We start from the raw sequence: 19,097 nt of genomic DNA, 5'->3' as shown, positions 1-19,097 counted from the left end.
CCTTAATCAAATGGAACTTAGTACGTCGGCGAAAAATCCAAACAAGGAACCCCCCATATATATACCATATGTTCCAAAAGGTTAAGAACTGAGCGGAAATATCCTCATTCTAGCGTTAAATCTAAATATAATCATACAAATGCTCATGCATATAAATCAATTCACTTCCTCAATAAATGCAGGAAGTAGCGCTACATATCATCTTCGCGCTCGAGAATCATTTTCGATGTCTACACTTAACTATCTAAAATGTAAATACCCCCACTTAACCCCTAACTAAATGGAACAAGTACATCGAGTGAAAAATCCAAACAAGGAACCCCTCATATATATACCATATGTTCCGAGTACTTAGGAGATAAGTGGTAATACCCTCATTTTAGTGTTAAGTGTAAACGTCGCCATAATAGAATCTATAAGCCATATATATAAACCATACAAAAGTTTTAATTTACCTGCTTAAACATGTGTGGATAGTCACGACACATATCCTCTTCACGCTCCCAAGAAATCTCCTCAACGCTTCTTTGGTTCCACCAAACTTTCACCCAAATATACAAACTAGAAGCTCAATAGTAGTCAAATCCTCCAGAAGTTCAATCTCTGGTGCATCCAATACTCGTTGCTGCTCCTCATCATGCAAGTGTTTCTCGAGCATAGAAACATGAAATACATTATGGATACTAGACATCGATGCTGGAAGATCTAGTCTGTATGACACAGCTCCAATGCGCTCCAAAATCCGGAAGGATCCAATATACCTCGGTGCAAGCTTTCCCCGTCTCCCAAATCACTGAACGCCTTTCATAGGCGATACCTTCAGCATGACTGAATTTACAACCTAAAACTCCAAGGGTCTTCGTCTCTTATCTGCATAGCTCTTTTGCCGACTCTGAGCGGCTAAAATCCTATCTCTGATCAATGCTACCTTCTCAGTAGTCTGCCTCACAAGTTCTGGTCCAAGCATTAAGCTATCCTCTGGCTCTGCCCAACATATCGGTGATCTATAAGGTCTTCCGTACAATGCCTCATATGGGGCCATACCGATCGTCACTTGATAACTATTGTTATAAGCGAACTCTATCAGTGGAATATGCTCCTCCCAGCTACCTTGAAAGTCTATGACACAAGCCCGCAACATGTCTTACAACACCTGGTTCACCCTCTCTGTCTGACTATCTGTCTGTGGGTGGAATACACTGCTGTAAGATAACCTGCTGCCGAACGAATCCTGGAAACTCCTCCAAAAATATAAAGTGAACATTAAACCTTGATCCGACACAATCGTATCAGGGACTCCATGAAGTCGTACTATCTCCCGAATAAATATCCTCGCATACGCCTCAGCTGAATATGTAGTCCTCACTGGAATAAAATGTGCTGACTTCGTCAACCGGTCCACTATCACCCAAACAGAATCATTCACCTTCTTCGACTTTGGCAACCATACAATGAAGTCCATAAAAATATCTGTCCACTTCTACTCTGGAATAAGCAAAGGCTGAAGTGTCCCTGCCGGTCTCTGATGCTCTGCCTTCACCTACTGATAGGTAAAACACTTAGCCACATACTCTGTAATCTATCTACGCATGCCACTCCACCAGAAATGTCTCTTCAGGTCCTTGTACATATTGGTAGTCCCTAGATGTACTGTGTACAGAGTACGGTGCGCCTCATCAAATAACTCCCTCTTCAGCTCTGTACTGGCTGGCATAACCAATCTACCCCTAATCTGTAGACTTCCGTCTGCTCCAATGGTCCAATCAGCCTTAGACTCTTTGGAAATCTCCTCCTTTCGGATTTGAATCCAAAAGTCTTCTAGCTGAACTCTGACTACTCTGGTACTCTAAGATGGCTGAAATGACATAGCTCCCAAAAACGCACTGGTTTCACCAATCTCGGGTTTGAAATCAAACTGGCTAAGAGTAAGGAGATCTCTATATAATGAACACCTCAAAGCTGAAACCCGATGTTGACGCTTCCTACTCAGAGTATCTGCTACGACATTCGCCTTCCCCGGATGATACTGAATCGCGAACTCGTAGTCCTTGATAAACTCAATCCATCTCCTCTGTCTCTGGTTGAGTTCCTTCTGAAAGAAAAGATACTTCAGACTCTGGTGGTCTGTGAACAACTCAAACTGCACTCCATACAAATAGTGTCTCCATGACTTCAATGCAAATACTACAGCTGCTAACTCCAAATCATGAGTGGGATAGTTCTGCTCGTGCACCCTCAACTGTCGTGAGATATATGCTACTATCCTCTGAGTCTGCATCAAGACGCCTCTTAATCCTGCCAATGATGCATCTGTGTAGACCACGAACGTCCTGTCGTTGCTCGGAATAGTCAAAACTGGTGCTGAAGTCAACTTAGTCTTCAAGATATCAAAGGCTTTCTGGCACTCCACACTCCAAATGAACTATACACCCTTCTTCGTAAGGCGTGTAAGTGGCATCGAAATCTTTGAGAAGTCCTGGATAAACTTCCTATAATAACCTGCTAATCCCAAGAAGCTACGAATCTTCGTCACCGTCTTCGGCAGTTCCCAATCAAGCACTGCTGTAACCTTAGCTAGGTCTACTGATATGCCCTCTCTGCTGATGACATGGCCGAGAAATCTGACATCTGAAAGCCAAAACTCGCACTTGCTGAACTTGGCATATAACTAGTGCTCCCGTAGGGTCTACAAAGCTAATCGGAGATGCTGCTCATGATCTGCCTCTGATCTCGAATAAATGAGGATTTCGTCGATGAAAACAATCACGAACTGGTCCAAGAAAGGACGAAAAACCTGATTTATCAAATCCATGAATACCGCGTGTGCATTGGTCAACCCAAATGACATGACCATGAACTCGAAAGATCCATATCAAGTAAGAAAAGCGGTCTTGGGGATATCCATCTCCCGAACCCGTAACTAATGATAACCAGAACGAAGATCAATCTTCGAAAAGAACTGCGCTCCCTACAACTAGTGGAACAAGTCATCAATCCTAGGTAATGGGTACCTATTCCGAATAGTGACCTTGTTCAACTCTCTATAATCTATGCACAATCTCATACTATCGTCCTTCTTCTTCACGAAGAGAACTGGCGCGCCCCACGGAGAATTGTTGGCCTCTTTGTTTTGATGATGTTTAACAAACAATTTACTACTAATGTTGTTTGTCTAGTGTTTGTGCATTCCTATGTATTGTAGACAAACAACGTAGTTGGAGGATGGATGGAATAGAGCTTCAATGCAATTCAAGTTAAAGATCAAGTTCAAGCTTCATCCGCAAGTGTACCAAGTTGAGCTCAATGAAGATCAAGATCAAGCTTGGGTAACTTTAGTTTAAGTGTTATATTATGTGTGTTAGATACTCTAAGCTCAATATAATATACACACATATTTTATTGGTTTCTTCGTATATATATAGTTATATATATATATACACAAGTTTTGGTTTCTATGCGTATATATAGTTATATATACATACATGTGTTTTGGTTTTTATGATATTACATACTCTATTATGTTTTAGTACTTATTGCATAGAATATGTAATTTTGTAAAAATACTGTCTTATTAGTTTGTAGACTTCAATATCAGTTTATACATGTTTTACTAAGTCTATAAAAACATTTTACAAAGTTTCAAAAATTGGTTTATGTCAAAACATCAAAATTCAAGTATCTCATATTTTCATGTTTTGGACTATTTTGTAAAATGATGATATTTTTTATTTGGGAGGTCCTTTCTAACCAGTCACTGTAGCATGTTTATTATCATGTCTATAATCATTTCCTAAAGTTTTACATTTTTTAGAATTTATTTGATATTTTTAAATAGTGTTTTAAAATCAGCAAAACAGCTTTCAGACTTTATTTTTCATGTATCAGATTTCGGTCGACCGAACCGGTCGACCGATCATTTGATCTTTCATCACTGGGCGACAGAGAGTCTGTCGGTTGACCGGTCCGGTCGTGGTTTTCGTGCTTTTTCGCTCCATCGGTCGACCGACTGAATTTCCGGTCGACCGACAATAGAGCCGTTGTCTCCTAACGGCTATTTCTGAGCTGATTTGTCTGGGGCTGTTTTGTCATTTGGTTTGGGGTTCTTGTTGAGATCTTGAGTGGGTATAAATACCCAATTGCTGATCTCTTTTTAAGTACTCAAGAAATGTTTTAAAAAAAGCTAAGAAGTTTTTAAACAAGTTTTAAACAAGGGTTTAAGTATGTTTAAGGGTTTTTTTTGTTTGTGAAGAAGTTTTCACAAGTGGAGGAGATCATCTTCTTGTTTGGGCTCCAATCTCCATCTCTCCATCTTGTCTTCCATTGAGAAGTTTTCTAAACTCTACTCTAGCTTTCATTTGTTATTTGTCAATTATCATTTCTATTAAAGCTAGTTTTATATTGAGTTTAGTTGATTTGATTTTATCTCATTGTTACACACACCCACTTGAGCTTATTGTATTTACATACATAGTATATTAGGGTTGTGAGAGATTGTAACATTGAGTTGTGCTTAATTGTGTTCTCATCTATTGTAGAGAACAAATTTATATTTGTTACATTGTGAGTGTTGTTAGGTTTTCGGTGAGCTAGAAACCGAGTGCGTTGTGAAGTTTTCGGTGAACTAGAAAACCGAGTTTGAGGAGTGAACGTTGTTCGGTGAGCATTGAAAACCGACATAGTGTGGTTGTAAACGTTATTCGGGTGAGCGTAGAAAACCCGGTTGTGATAGTGGATTTCTCCCGGGAGTGGGGAACCGGAGACGTAGGACGAAGGGTCGAACTCCGTGATCATATAGTGATTGTGTTTGAGTGTGCTTTGGCGTTTATTTATACTTGTGTTTATATTTCTTGTCGCCATTGTTATTAGCTCATTATTTATATGATCCACTATCTAGTTTAGATTATTTACCCTTGTGTTGTTTATATATCCTTGCATATATTTCATCATATAGGATATATCACTTTGTGTATATTGCATATTCTTGCCCATAATAGATTGTATACCTATCTTGCAAGAATATAGTTGTTAATTATTTTTAATTGGTATTTAATCGGATTAGATTAGCATAAGACCCTAATCACCCCCCCTCTAGGGTCTAACAATTGGTATCAGAGCTTGGTGCTCTTTGATTTAAGGTCTAATCGCCTTGAGTTAAAGATCCAAGTTAGTTTATTGTGCTAATCTAATTTTGAGCTTTATTTGTATCTTGCTTGCCTTTTATATTATGGATATGCATGGTTTAGGTTATGCCATCAATATTGCTCCTAGATTAGATAATTTTCCCTATGCCCAATGGTGTGTTAGATTTAAACTCTTTGTTCAATCTAAACACTTTGATTTATGGGAAATTATAGATGATACTTATATTGTGCCCAAAATGATCATCGCATGTTTACTATGAACAACATTTTGTTAGAATATTTGTTAAATGCTTTTAACTCATCCCTCTCTAACAAGTTTGTTCATTTTGATGGTGCTTATACCTTATGAAAACTTATTAAAGCATATCAAGGGGACTTGGAGGCGATCCAACAAGCTTTGGCGGATCCGGCTTCAAGTTCATGTGGAGCTTCATCATGCACACGGCCACTAGGCGATAGCCCTAGTGAGGTTTGCGAGTTCGAATCCATTAATGATTTATCTAGTGATGAACTTGCTTGTGCATATGATAGATTAATGCATGCCTACACTAATTTGCATAAAGATTTTATTGATTTAAAAAGCAAGCATGATAATTTAGAATCCAATCATGAGGAGCTAGTGTCAAAATTGGATGTCATTGCAAAAGAAAATACCATGCTTAAAGAAAACAATGACATGTTAATTTTGGAAAATGAAAAATTAACCACATCTATAACTAGCTTATCTCATGAAAAAGATAATGCCATGTTAGAAGTAGAGAACATAAAAAATAATACTGCTTCTTTTATAAATAATTATTTATGTTCTACTTCTAAAGTTAATGCTAATATGCCTAATGATGAGTTGAACAATGTTAAAAACCGTATTTCTTCTTTAGATTCAACTCTTAATACATGCATTAACAACCATAAGAAGCTTGTGAATATGTGTGTCAAGTCTAAGTCAAAATCATCTACTCATCATGCACACATATATAGCAAAGTCTACAAATGCACAATTTGCGGTCGTAAAGGCCATCTTGCTAGATTTTGCTATGATGCATACAAACATAACAATGCTAATGCTCATTGTGCATCTCATGTAGCTTCTTCATCACATACACATGCATATGCTTATCATGCACATCATAAACATGCTAATGTGTTCAAATGTGATCTTTGTGGACGTTTTGGCCATTTGGCAAAATTTTGCTATGATTTGAAAAAGACCTCACTTTTGCCAAATGATTTTAAAAGACCACAAAAGTTTAAGTGTGATCATTGTGGTAGATTTGGTCATTTGACCAAGTTTTATTTTGATTTGAAGAGAGTTTCCCATTTGCAAAATAATTTTAAAAGAAAATCTTTATTTGCAAATGATTCCCGTGCACGAGCTAATGGTCCACAAAAACAAATTGATCTCTTTATGCGTCTAAGAGGGTTCATAACCCTAGGGCTTTGAGCTTAATTGATAGGGGTCATGTCCCTAAATCTTTTGGTACCAAGAATACTTGGGTACCAAAACAAATTTGATTTTAAACCAATAACTTTAGTGTTTTTATTTTTTTGTCTTGGTTTTGAAAATTATGTTTTAAGATCTTTTGGTTATGAAAACAATTTTTTCTTTTATCAAATCCTTTGTTTTCATGATTATTAGTTTTGATTTTGATGAGAGGTTTGTATTTATATAACCCTCCGGATTTATTGGGTGTTTATTCCCAAATCAAGTTTACCGGATGCTAAAATGATTATATGGGTTGGAACAAGCTCAAGAGCTTGATATAATTGTTGCCTCTCTTAAAAATTGTGTTTTGATTTGTTGCTTTTGAATTCATTATAATTCACCTATATGATGATATTTATATGTTTGTGCTTATGGATCATCTATTCGTGCCTTATAATGTATTCTATGAGTGGTTTGATTAAGTTATGTAAAGAAAATTTTCCTTTTGAGCAAACATTGTTTTTGAACTCAAATCTTGATTTATGATTTCATTTGAGTGATTTGTTTTCACTTGAAAACTTTTTTCATGGTTCTCATGTTTTCCTTTTCTTTTGATTTCATAAATCTATCTTTACACATGGTTTTTATGGTCCTTGATATGAGACACTATTTTTCATATTGACATTTTATATGTGTTCTCATTGTCTTTTTGTATGTGAGTGGTGTTTAGCATATTTCTCATCTATGCTTGCTCACATATGTTTGCCATGATCTTCATTGCATATATTCTATATGGCTTTTTGATAGGGGGAGCAATCCCTATATATATTCTTTTTATACTCACCTATGCCTATTGATTTTGCTCTCTTATTCTTTTTGTCCCCTTTTTGATGTTGTCAAAGGGGGAGAAATATTGTGAGTATATCTATCTTGTTTGTTTATATGCATGTGAGTTATTATCTTGTATATGTTCATTTACTTCATGCATATACTTCTTTTTGTAAATTGTTTGTCATCATCAAAAAGGGGGAGATTGTTGGCCTTCTTGTTTTGATGATGTTTAACAAACAATTTATTACTAATGTTGTTTGTCTAGTGTTTGTGCATTCCTATGTTTTGTAGACAAACAACGTAGTTGGAGGATGGATGGAATAGAGCTTCAACGATTATATCCAAAGGAGGTTGGCGGAATGTCGGTGAAGCCCTGCTATTCAAAGTTCAAGATCCAAGTTCAAGCTTCATCCGCGAGATTACCAAGTTAAGCTTATTGAAGATCAAGATCATTGCTTGGGTAATTTAGTTTAAGTGTTATATAATGTGTGTTAGATACTCGAAGCTCAATATAATATACACACATATTTTATTGGTTTCTTCGTATATATATAGTTATATATATATATACACAAGTTTTGGTTTCTATGCGTATATATAGTTATATATACATACATGTGTTTTGGTTTTTATGATATTACATACTCTATTATGTTTTAGTACTTATTGCATAGAATATGTAATTTTGTAAAAATACTGTCTTATTAGTTTGTAGACTTCAATATCAGTTTATACATGTTTTACTAAGTCTATAAAAACATTTCACAAAGTTTCAAAAGTTGGTTTATGTCAAAACATTAAAATTCAAGTATCTCGTATTTTCATGTTTTGGACTATTTTGTAAAATAATGATATTTTTTATTTGGGAAGTTCTTTCTGATAACCAGTCACTGTAGCATGTTTATTATCATGTCTACAATCATTCCCCAAAGTTTTACATTTTTTGGAATTTATTTGATATTTTTAAACAACATTTTAAAATCAGAAAATCAGTTTTTCATATGTCAGTTTTCGGTCGACCGCACTGGTCGACCGATCATTTGATCTTTCTTCACTAGGCGACAGAGAGTCTGTTGGTCGACCGGTCCGGTCGACCGAAAGCTCCATCGGTCGACCGTACCGGTCGACCGACGAAGTCTCTGCCTGTTTTCTTTTGTTTTCGACCTGGACAGCGGTCGACCGGTCGACCGATCTGGTCGACCGAAAGCTCCATCGGTCGACCGCACCGGTCGACCGACGATTGTCCAGAGCTGGTTTTCGTGCTTTTTCGCTCCATCGGTCGACCGACTGAATTTCCGGTCGACCGACAATAGAGTTGTTGTCTCCTAACGGATATTTCTGAGCTGATTTGTCTGGGGCTGTTTTGTCATTTGGTTTGGGGTTCTTGTTGAGATCTTGAGTGGGTATAAATACCTAATTGCTGATCTCTTTTCAAGTACTCAAGAAATGTTTTAAAAAAAGCTAAGAAGTTTTTAAACAAGTTTTAAACAAGGGTTTAAGTGTATTTAAGGGTTTGTTTTGTTTGTGAAGAAGTTTTCACAAGTGGAGGAGATCATCTTCTTGTTTGGGCTCCAATCTCCATCTCTCCATCTTGTCTTCCATTGAGAAGTTTTCTAAACTCTACTCTAGCTTTCATTTGTTATTTGTCAATTATCATTTCTATTAAAGCTAGTTTTATATTGAGTTTAGTTGCTCACCTTGTTAGAGAGAACAATCATTTGCTATATTGTGCTTAATTGTTAAATCACTTTGTAATACTCTTGTACACCGAGTGAGGAGTGTGTGGTGAGAGTCGGGGATCGTCCCAAGAGGAGTGGCGTCGGTTGACGTGCCTAGGGAGAGGTTGTAACCGAGCACTTGAGGGAGACACGGCTAGGTCCAACACTTAGTGGGTGTAGAGTGTGATTGCAAGAGTGTGAGTTGTAGAGTTTTCGGTTAGCTAGAAAACCGAGTGTGTAGAAGAAGTTCCGGCTTCCAAACCGGATTGTGTTAGTGGATTTCTCCCCGGGAGTGGGGAGCGGAGACGTAGGACGGAAGGTCCGAACTCCGTGATCATATAGTGTGTTTGAGTGTGCTTTGGCGTTCATTTATATTTATGTTCATATCTTATATCGCCATTGTCCATAGCTCATTATTTATATGATCCACTATTTTGTTCATTTTGTTTACCCTTGTGTTAGTTTATATATCATTGCATATATCTTATAGTATATCTCTTTGCTAGGATATTTACCTTTGTTCATATTGCTTATTCTTGCTTGTAACATATTGTATATCTCTCTTGCAAGAATAATTTGTTAATTAGTTTTTAATTGGCATTTAATCGGATTAGATTAGCATAAGACCCTAATCACCCCCCCTCTAGGGTCTAACAAGAATGACTCCGACGAATAAATCCCTGAGCTAACAACTCGTCCAACTGGGTCTGAAGCTCCCTCATCTCAGCTAGTACCATGCAATAGGGGTGCACGGGATATCGTGGCTGTGCCCAGCTACAACTCAATACAAAAATTGACCTCTCTCATAGGAGGTAACCCAGGTATGTCCTGAAAGACATCCTGATACTCTGAGACAACTCTAGTCTCCAACAAATCAGTACCCTCATCCCGTCGCATCACCTCCTCGATGTACGTCAGAAATAACTCCGCAAAACGGTTGCTCTGAGAAGTGGCCACAATCATCTCGAATCCATCGGACGCTTGTAATCTGACTGTCTTCGCAAAACAGTCAATACTAATATGGTAGGACGATAACCAGTCCATACCAAAGATGACATCAAACTCGAACATATGCAACACTATCAAATCAACGACGAACTCCGACTCATCTAGACTGATAGTACACCTCCTACAAACCCTCTCCAGAAGTGATACCTCATCTAAAGGGGTGGAAATTGATAAAGGGGTGTCTAATGGTCGAGCTACGAGCTGGAATACTGAAACCTGGCTCTGATACCAACTGTGACGCCCCTGGGTTCACACAAGGCTGCAGTCCAAGGTGAAACCAAGAATGTCAAACCTGTCATGCACCACACCGTGCAATAACATGTTTCACCATCACAATTACTATCTCTCTAGTAGATTCAATAAAAGGTGTTGGTACAAAAGCAAGTAGAAGATAATATAGAAATCAACAGATGAAATATTAGAGATCAGATTAATATTCCATCATCTAGTAAATGTCTGAAATAAATAAACTGAAGTACTCAACAAGTCTCAAATACAAAAAAAAAATATCTGACAAGAGGAAATAAGACACACAACCTTTACAACTTCTAGAATAAAACTTTCAAATGTCTAAACAAAAGTCTATAATGGAGCTCAAAAGAAAAATATAACTAAATAGACAGCTGAAGCTAAAATGCATCGCCATCAACCTGCGACTCTCTGGGCTCCTGGCTCGTTACCTGAAAGGGGGAGGGACAACGAGCGTCAAAGCGCTAACGAGCAACATCACAACCAACCCCAAGGGATAGGGCTCGTTGTATAAGAAAATACAGTTAACACATAATAATATAAAATCATTTATCCTAACAATAATGAGTTTTAGTACTTAGGAAATTACAACACGAGCATAGGTACGTCGAACGAAATAATCTAAACAAGAAAACCCTCATGTATATACCTTGTATCTCAAATTATAAGTCCCTAAGTACCAAACACGGAGTCTAATACCTGAACAATAAAGAAAAGAAAATGAACCCCATCTCTACCGATAAACAAAGTCATGTCAAAGCCACAATAAGTGTCACGTCCAGCCTAGGTAGCTATCATGTCCCAACTTCATAAATATGTCATACTCTAAACTTGGTTATGTATCATGCTCAAGGTTTAGTAAATGTCCAACACATGGACTAAATGATATGCATGTCCAACACATGAACTAAAATGGTAAGTGTCCAACACATGGACTAAATGATATGCATGTCCAACACATGGACTAAAATGGTAAGTGTCCAACACATGGACTAATAGTAATGCATGTCCAACACATGGACTATAAGTAAAGAGGTGCAACTATCAAAGGTATATGTGGAAAGATATACATATCCTAAACTCGCACGCGTCTCGATGTTCAGGTCTAAACTTGTGTCAAAAGTCAACTCACATGTACAGATAAATTACTAACGTCGTAAACTAGTGTCAAATAATCGAGGCGACCCTAAAAAATAAACTCAAACAGATCAAGAATCTGTAAAACATCTCATCAGTCGACTCATGTGTCAACAGATGAAATCAGTCGACTCATTGGTTGACTGAGAAACTGAGAAAAACAAAATCATCCCGTCAGTCGACTGATAGCTGAAAAATTCAGCCCGTCGGTCGACTGGTCAGTCGACCGAACGGCTGCAAAAACCTGTTTGTGCAGTGATTATTTGCATTATTATTTATCTAAAATCATCATCATAAATCCCAAGCATAAAGATACTGATTTTAACATATATGTACTAAACTGAAATGAAAGATCTACATGTAAACATTTATCAAAAACCTTAAACACATAAAACATGTTTGATACGTTTTGAAATCAATAAATCATGAATTAACTCTTGTCAAACGTTTTCAGATCTAGATCTCTTTAATAAAGTGTTGATGATCTTTTTATAAACTGAGAAGCTCAATATTTCACATCATATACCATAAAGATTTATTCTTTGTACTAAAAATACGTTTTAGGCTCAATAAAACTCATTAAAACTCAATAAATTCGTGTAAAACAAAAGGGACAGAGTTGGGCGAGATGTTATTCGCCTCAGGGGTGATGAAAAGCTCCTGGATCTGCGAGAGAGTGGTTTCTTTCGCTGCAAAGTGAAAATCTCGACGGAAATCCTTCGAGTTCTCCCCAAAATCACCAAGAACGAACCTAGGGTTTGAGAGAGGAGAGAGTGGGCTAGGGTTTCTCAGATCTGGTGATGAGAGGGGGTGTTTTCGGGTAGGGGAGATCATATATTAATAGCCAGACCCGACCCAAAACCCGAACCAAACAAAACAGATCCGAAACCTGGAAAAACATGAAAACAGCTCGTCAGTCGACTGATCGATCGACTGAGCGCGTCAGTCGACTGATCGGTCGACTGATCCGACAGTTTCCCTGTTTCGTGCATGTTTTGCTTATTTGCAAAACCAACGCACAAAACTCTATATATATACACGCATATCATCTCAAATAACTTGTTATCATGTCCATCTATGACCTCAAGCTATTTATCACAATAATTCACATATATGCATAACAAAAAAAAATACGGGGTTTTACACTATGACCTCAAGCTATTTATCACAATAATTCACATATATGCATAACAAAAAAAAATACGGGGTTTTACAATAACAGTCCAAGGGTCTAAGAAATTAGGGATATCAAAATTATGGGTTATTTATTTTAGGGTTAATTGTGAGCAGAACTCCTATATTATTGCCCAATTGTGGATAGACGACATACAGTTCTATTGTTGCACATAGAGTCTACGGTGAATTTTTTGAAGACTGGAATATTGAATGATGGGTAGAGAACAGAAGGTTACTTTATAATGTAAGGTTAGAGAGAGGTTACCATAGGGGGGAAATGCAAGAAATTGATGCAATGATATTAGCTAATTAGAGTGAATAAGTGTTTAAATCATGATGGTAATCGAAAAAGAATTTGGGCAGTGGGGGAAGTGGGCTGGTCATTAGACGACGTGGTATGAGAGAAATGAAAAGGCAATTTTGTGATTAATAAAAAATTTTGAAAGACAAAACAAAGAAGTTATATTGAGTGCCCATCCAGTTTTTCATTATCAATTGAAATATGTACATTTTCAATCCTTATCATGATTGTTAAAATGAGTCTATAATCTTTATAATTAGTTAGTAGATTAACTTCACAATTAGTTATTAATTTAGTATATCAACTCTATAATTAGTCATGATTTTTAAAAAATGTTTTTGCTTCTTATGGATAGAGTCCTTACAAGCAAATTAAGCCATAGGCGAAGTAAGCTAATTTTTTCCCTCAAGTAGAAGTCCTCTTTGCTAGCTAGTTTAACCTTTAGCCCTCTTATTTAGAAAGATGTTATCTTTTACTGATGAATTGGTGATTGGGTGATGCATAGGCTGAAGTTTTCAAGCGGACTTGAAGTAAAGAAGAGGCAAGTGACTGCACTGCTCCTCCTCTCTGGTAAAGGTCTTTTTCCAATTTTTCCTGGCTTTAACATCACAAAGCTCTCGAGAGCTTTCCTACAAGCAACTCCTTTTTGTACTTTTGGGCATGTGAAGCTTCCAACATGCCTTTGGTCTCTTCTACTTAGCTTTCCAGTCAAAAGTGGGAATATCAGTATATATGTTGTTATCCACCACTAATCCAGCTAGCAAGAATAACCGCAACAAAAAATCGGGTTCACCCTGTTTAGAGGGTGTTTAGTAATCTGAAAGTGAATTTAAAATATGTAAGTTATTTTTTTTTTGCAAATGACTTTTACATCAATGTCAGCACGTAAGTGAAATACAGTGTTTGTTTGAAAAATTAAATTATTATCGAAAGTACAATATGAAGATGACATGGCAAAATAAGATTAATTAGAGAGTATAATTAAAATTATTTAATTAAATTAGTTATATTTTTTTTCACTTTCATGTGACTTCACCACTTTTTTAGGGGAAGTCAAAATTACATTAAATCATATGTGGCAACTTTCTTGCATCTCACTTTCATAACCACTTACATGAAAACAAACACCTTAATTGTTAAATGAAAGTAACTTTCTCATTTTCATCTTTCACTTGCATCCAAACAAACACCCCCTTAGTGTCGTACCCGCCCCACTTAAACCTAATTAAATTTTTTATTTTTTTACTATAGCTAGCACAGAACGGAAGGAGACCCTGACACGTGTCCCGGGATCAATTCTACATCAGTCTAAGGGAATTTTTTTTTAAAAAGACTGATTTTGCTAATTAATTAGCAAAATAGACCATTTTGCTAATTAATTAGCAAAATAGACCTCTTTTTGGCCAACAAGTAAAAAAGAGTTCGATTTTAAAAAATAAACTGCTAAAAACATACGAGACTAGTAGTCCCGTATGTTTTTAGTGCACTAATCGTGGATTAGTGCTCACAAAAAACGTCTCGTATGTTTTCAGTAGTCTGTTTTTTAAATCGACCTCTTTTTTGTTAACAGGCCAAAAAAAGTCTATTTTGCTAAATAATTAGCAAAATGGTCTATTTTGCTAATTATTGTCTTTTTTAAGTTCCCCTCAGTCCAATCATTATACAATTTTATAGCATAATCAGACTATTAATTATGCCTGTTGGGAATTTAACGCCTAAATCCACTAATGCAACAGAAACGCAGTATAGAGAACAGTACACCAAGATTTACGAGGTTCGGCAACTGCCTACGTCCTCGGGAGCCACACAGTTAATTTCTTATTTAATCTAACAAGAAATTACAAGTTAAGAGCAAATCTCTAAACTGAGATTCCTCAAATTAAACACTGTAGCTACAGTGTTAATACCCACTTTAAAATACCCTTTTCTCTTTTCTCTCTCTTCTTAAACCCTTTCTTTATCTCCCCTCAAATCCCTAATTTGAGAGCTGGAGATCAAAAAATAAAATCGCTGCTGCGATTTTCAAAGGGATTAAACGCTGCTGCGTTAAGGGGCTTCGCCACCGCCGCCAGAGAAAAGTCGGGGGAGAGAGCAGCAGGAGCTAGCCACCATCGCGTTCGTCGTCGAATTCGCTGAGTCGACGCTCGCCTGCTCCAACCTGGAGCTCGTCGGAGCTTCGCCGGAGCTCCTCATCGTCGTCGGAGGTTAGTATCCACCCTCAACCTAACAATCTCCCACTTGGAGACCAAACCGACGGCAACTGACTATCTCATCAAGCTCCTCTCCTGTGTGGCTCCGCCCTCATCATCTATGCATGAAGGCCAACTGAAGTTGCACACAACTCCAGTTTCTGAAAGGTCGCTGCCTTTGTCAACATATCCGCTGGATCCTTTCTTCCTTGGATATTCTGTTGAAATCCTTTGACAACTCGTCGGGCTCTGTATCTTCTGGAACCACCCTGTTCCTTCTTCACTCGATACACCCACTTGTTGTGACGTGCCTTCTTCCCCATGGGCAACTCAGCTAGTCCCCATGTCTGGTTGGAGATCAGAGATTTCTTCTCTTCTTTCGCAGCAAACTCCCACTTGCTCGCATCTCCACTCTGACAAGCTTCATCAAAGCTTTCAGACTCTCCTCCATTTGTCAGCAACATATAATTCATGTATCTGCTGTTAGGCACAGGAGGACGAGTAGTTCTCCTCAATATCGGAGCTGGTGCGTCGGGCTCCTGCGCACCGTTCTGTCCAACAGGCTCTTCTGGCTGAGGACCTTCTGCATTGGGTTCTTTCGAGAGGTTATCCGGAACATCATCTGTATCTACAAATGTTGACTCGCTCTCTGAGTCACCGTCATCTGTCTTGTGCATGTCCTTGTACATCACCTTCTCGTTGAATGTCACATCTCTGCACCTGATCACCTTCTTGTTTTCGTTGTCCCAAATGCGGTAGCCGAACTCGTCTTCACCATACCCGATGAATGTGCATTTCTTGGACTTGGGATCAGGCTCATTCCTGCCTTGATCACTTATATGCACATAAGCTACACAACCGAAAACTTTGAGATGTGAGAGGGTTACCTCCTTTCCGCACCATACCTCTTCTGGTATTCTGTGCTCCAATGGAACCGATGGACCTCGGTTGATCAAGTAAGCTGCTGTGTTGACTGCTTCTGCCCAGAACTGCTTCGGTAGACCTGACTGCATCCGAATGCTTCTGGCTCTCTCTGTCAACGTTCTATTCATGCGCTCAGCCACACCATTGTGCTGAGGCGTGCCGGGCACGGTCCTCTCCATTCTGATACCGTGCTCATAGCAGAACTTCTTGAATCTGGTGTCTTCATACTCACCACCATTGTCTGTTCTGAGTTTCTTTACCCTCAAACCGGTCTCATTCTCGACCATGGCTTTCCATCTTCTGAAAGCCTCAAACACTTCTGACTTTTTCTTCAGAAAGTAGACCCATACTTTCCGAGAGTGATCATCAATAAAAGTCACGAAGTAGTGTTTCCCACCAATCGACGCGGTGGTTGTTGGTCCCCAAACATCTGAGTGAACAAGCTCTAGCTTCTGCTTCCTGGGGGGTCTGCTACTTGCCTGAAAGCTAACTCTCTTCTGCTTTCCAAGTATGCATTCTTCACACACATCAATCTCTACTGATTGTAAACCTGGGAGTTTTATCTTTGTGTGCATAACCTTCATCCCCTTTTCACTCATATGACCGAGTCTCTGGTGCCACAACTTTGAAGTCTCATTGCCTGCCGCAACTGAGATCGAACAACGTGCACCCGCTGTCATATACAGGGTACCAGTCTTCCTGCCTCTGGCAATCGTCATTGCGCCCTTCGAAATCCTCCAGTCATCTCCATGGAAAGTCATCGTGTAGCCTTCACTAGCCAGCTGGCTTACTGAGATTAAGTTCCTCTTCAGGTCGGGAATATACCTGACATCCTTCAGCTCCCATACTGACCCATTCAGCTTAATCTTCACTACACCTTTGCCAATAATGGCACATGCTTGATCGTCACCAAGATATACATTTCCAAGGTTTCCGGGGATATACTTCTCGAGGAATTCTTTCTGAGAAGTAGCATGGAATGATGCTCCCGAGTCCAACACCCAAGACTCCTCCTTGCTCTCCAAAGAGCATATCAGCGCATCATCTCCTCCTGAGGTGGAGGCAACATTCACATCTGCATTTGCCTCCCACTCCTCCCGTGCACTCCTGCACTGATTCTTGTAGTGCCCGGTTTTCCCGCACTTCCAACACTCGATAGCCTTCGAACTGTTGGGATTTCTGGATTTGGATCTCCTATCATCTGATCCATTTCCTCTGGTTGAACTTTTACCTCTTGACTCTGTATGCAATACTGAAGAGGTTGTAGCTTCACCCGACTCTCTCCGTCGGATCTCCTCACTGAGAACCAGATCACGAACGTCGTCAAACTTCAACTTTTTCTTTATCATTTTTCTTCATCTATAATAAAACAAACATAGAGGCCAGCTTAGTCCACCTATGAGAAAGCAGGGAAGCAATACTCTTCATATCAGATATTTCCAAATGTTTACCATATTCAACTGTTTGCATGCAAAAAATTATTTTACCATCAGTACCGATAATACCTTCTATAACTAGATCTCCATATGATGTTCTCTTATAATATATAGTCCAACTAAACAAGCAAGCGTTCATACCGAGCTACTAAATCCAACTTAGTCCACTTGGAACGAATAGTGATAATTAGCAGAGTGGTCGCTTGACAAAAGAGGCCACAGATTAGACCTAGCCATAATCCCTGCAAGAATAAAAGAAAAGGTGTTTACAACTTCTCATGCATAGTTGTGATTTCAAATAAACTAATAGAGAACATGTATATGTTGGGAATTTAACGCCTAAATCCACTAATGCAACAGAAACGCAGTATAGAGAACAGTACACCAAGATTTACGAGGTTCGGCAACTGCCTACGTCCTCGGGAGCCACACAGTTAATTTCTTATTTAATCTAACAAGAAATTACAAGTTAAGAGCAAATCTCTAAACTGAGATTCCTCAAATTAAACACTGTAGCTACAGTGTTAATACCCACTTTAAAATACCCTTTTCTCTTTTCTCTCTCTTCTTAAACCCTTTCTTTATCTCCCCTCAAATCCCTAATTTGAGAGCTGGAGATCAAAAAATAAAATCGCTGCTGCGATTTTCAAAGGGATTAAACGCTGCTGCGTTAAGGGGCTTCGCCACCGCCGCCAGAGAAAAGTCGGGGGAGAGAGCAGCAGGAGCTAGGGCATCGGGGGGGGTTTTATAGCCGAAGTTGATGGGCTGGCGACAGCCTGTCGCCAGCGGTGCAGCGGACGCGATGGTGGGGGGTCGCTCGAACGCGAGGGTCGACGAGCTTGAACGCGCGGGTCAGGTCGTTCACACCGAGGGTCGCGTTCGTCGAGCGAGGGTCGCGTTCGCCCAAAGCCACCATCGCGTTCGTCGTCGAATTCGCTGAGTCGACGCTCGCCTGCTCCAACCTGGAGCTCGTCGGAGCTTCGCCGGAGCTCCTCATCGTCGTCGGAGGTTGGTATCCACCCTCAACCTAACAATGCCAACGCCCGTTGTGATCTTAACTGACTTTCATTTGCTTAACCTTTATTCCCTCCTCCGCTTTCCCAACAGTATAAAGAGTAGCTCACTCGTACAACTGAACCATCAACCCATTTAGAAATCCTCCCAAAAAAAAAAAAATAATGCCTCCTGCCTCCGGCCACAAGGTTCCTCCAATCCTCGGCCCAATTCCTGGACTCGAACCAGTCCGTAAACCTCTCAACGGACTCCGACGTAGCGGTCGTCCTCGCCTCTCTTCTGTGTGCTGTCATTTGCATATTGGGCCTCGCCCTTGTGGCACGCTGTGCCTGTCTGAGGCAGCCCGCCTCCTCTCCCCGGCCTACCAATAGAGGGATCAAGACGAAGGTCCTCAACTCGTTGCCAACGGTTTCGTTCGATGTGGGGTCCGCCGGCGACTTGAAGTTGGCGGACTGCGCCATTTGCTTGGCGGAGTTTGAGGAGGGCGAGTTGGTCAGGGTGTTGCCTCCGTGCGGGCACGGGTTCCACCTCAAGTGCATCGACACGTGGC

At 39.3% G+C, this 19,097-nt stretch overlaps 1 protein-coding gene across 1 annotated transcript in view; it reads left to right on the top strand.

Annotated features, from left to right (window-relative positions):
- LOC109847454 (probable E3 ubiquitin-protein ligase ATL44) overlaps positions 1–19,097 on the top strand; it is a 56,874-nt gene that overhangs the window by 37,595 nt on the left and 182 nt on the right. The window contains exon 2 of the mRNA XM_020416683.1: positions 18,711–19,095. Coding sequence (XP_020272272.1) covers positions 18,711–19,095 — 385 coding nt within the window. The remainder of the gene's footprint in view (positions 1–18,710; positions 19,096–19,097) is intronic.

Source organism: Asparagus officinalis, chromosome 7, assembly GCF_001876935.1.
Source record: "Asparagus officinalis chromosome 7, Aspof.V1, whole genome shotgun sequence".
Classification (NCBI taxonomy): domain Eukaryota; kingdom Viridiplantae; phylum Streptophyta; class Magnoliopsida; order Asparagales; family Asparagaceae; genus Asparagus; species Asparagus officinalis.
This window is presented reverse-complemented; position numbering and strand designations above follow the sequence as displayed.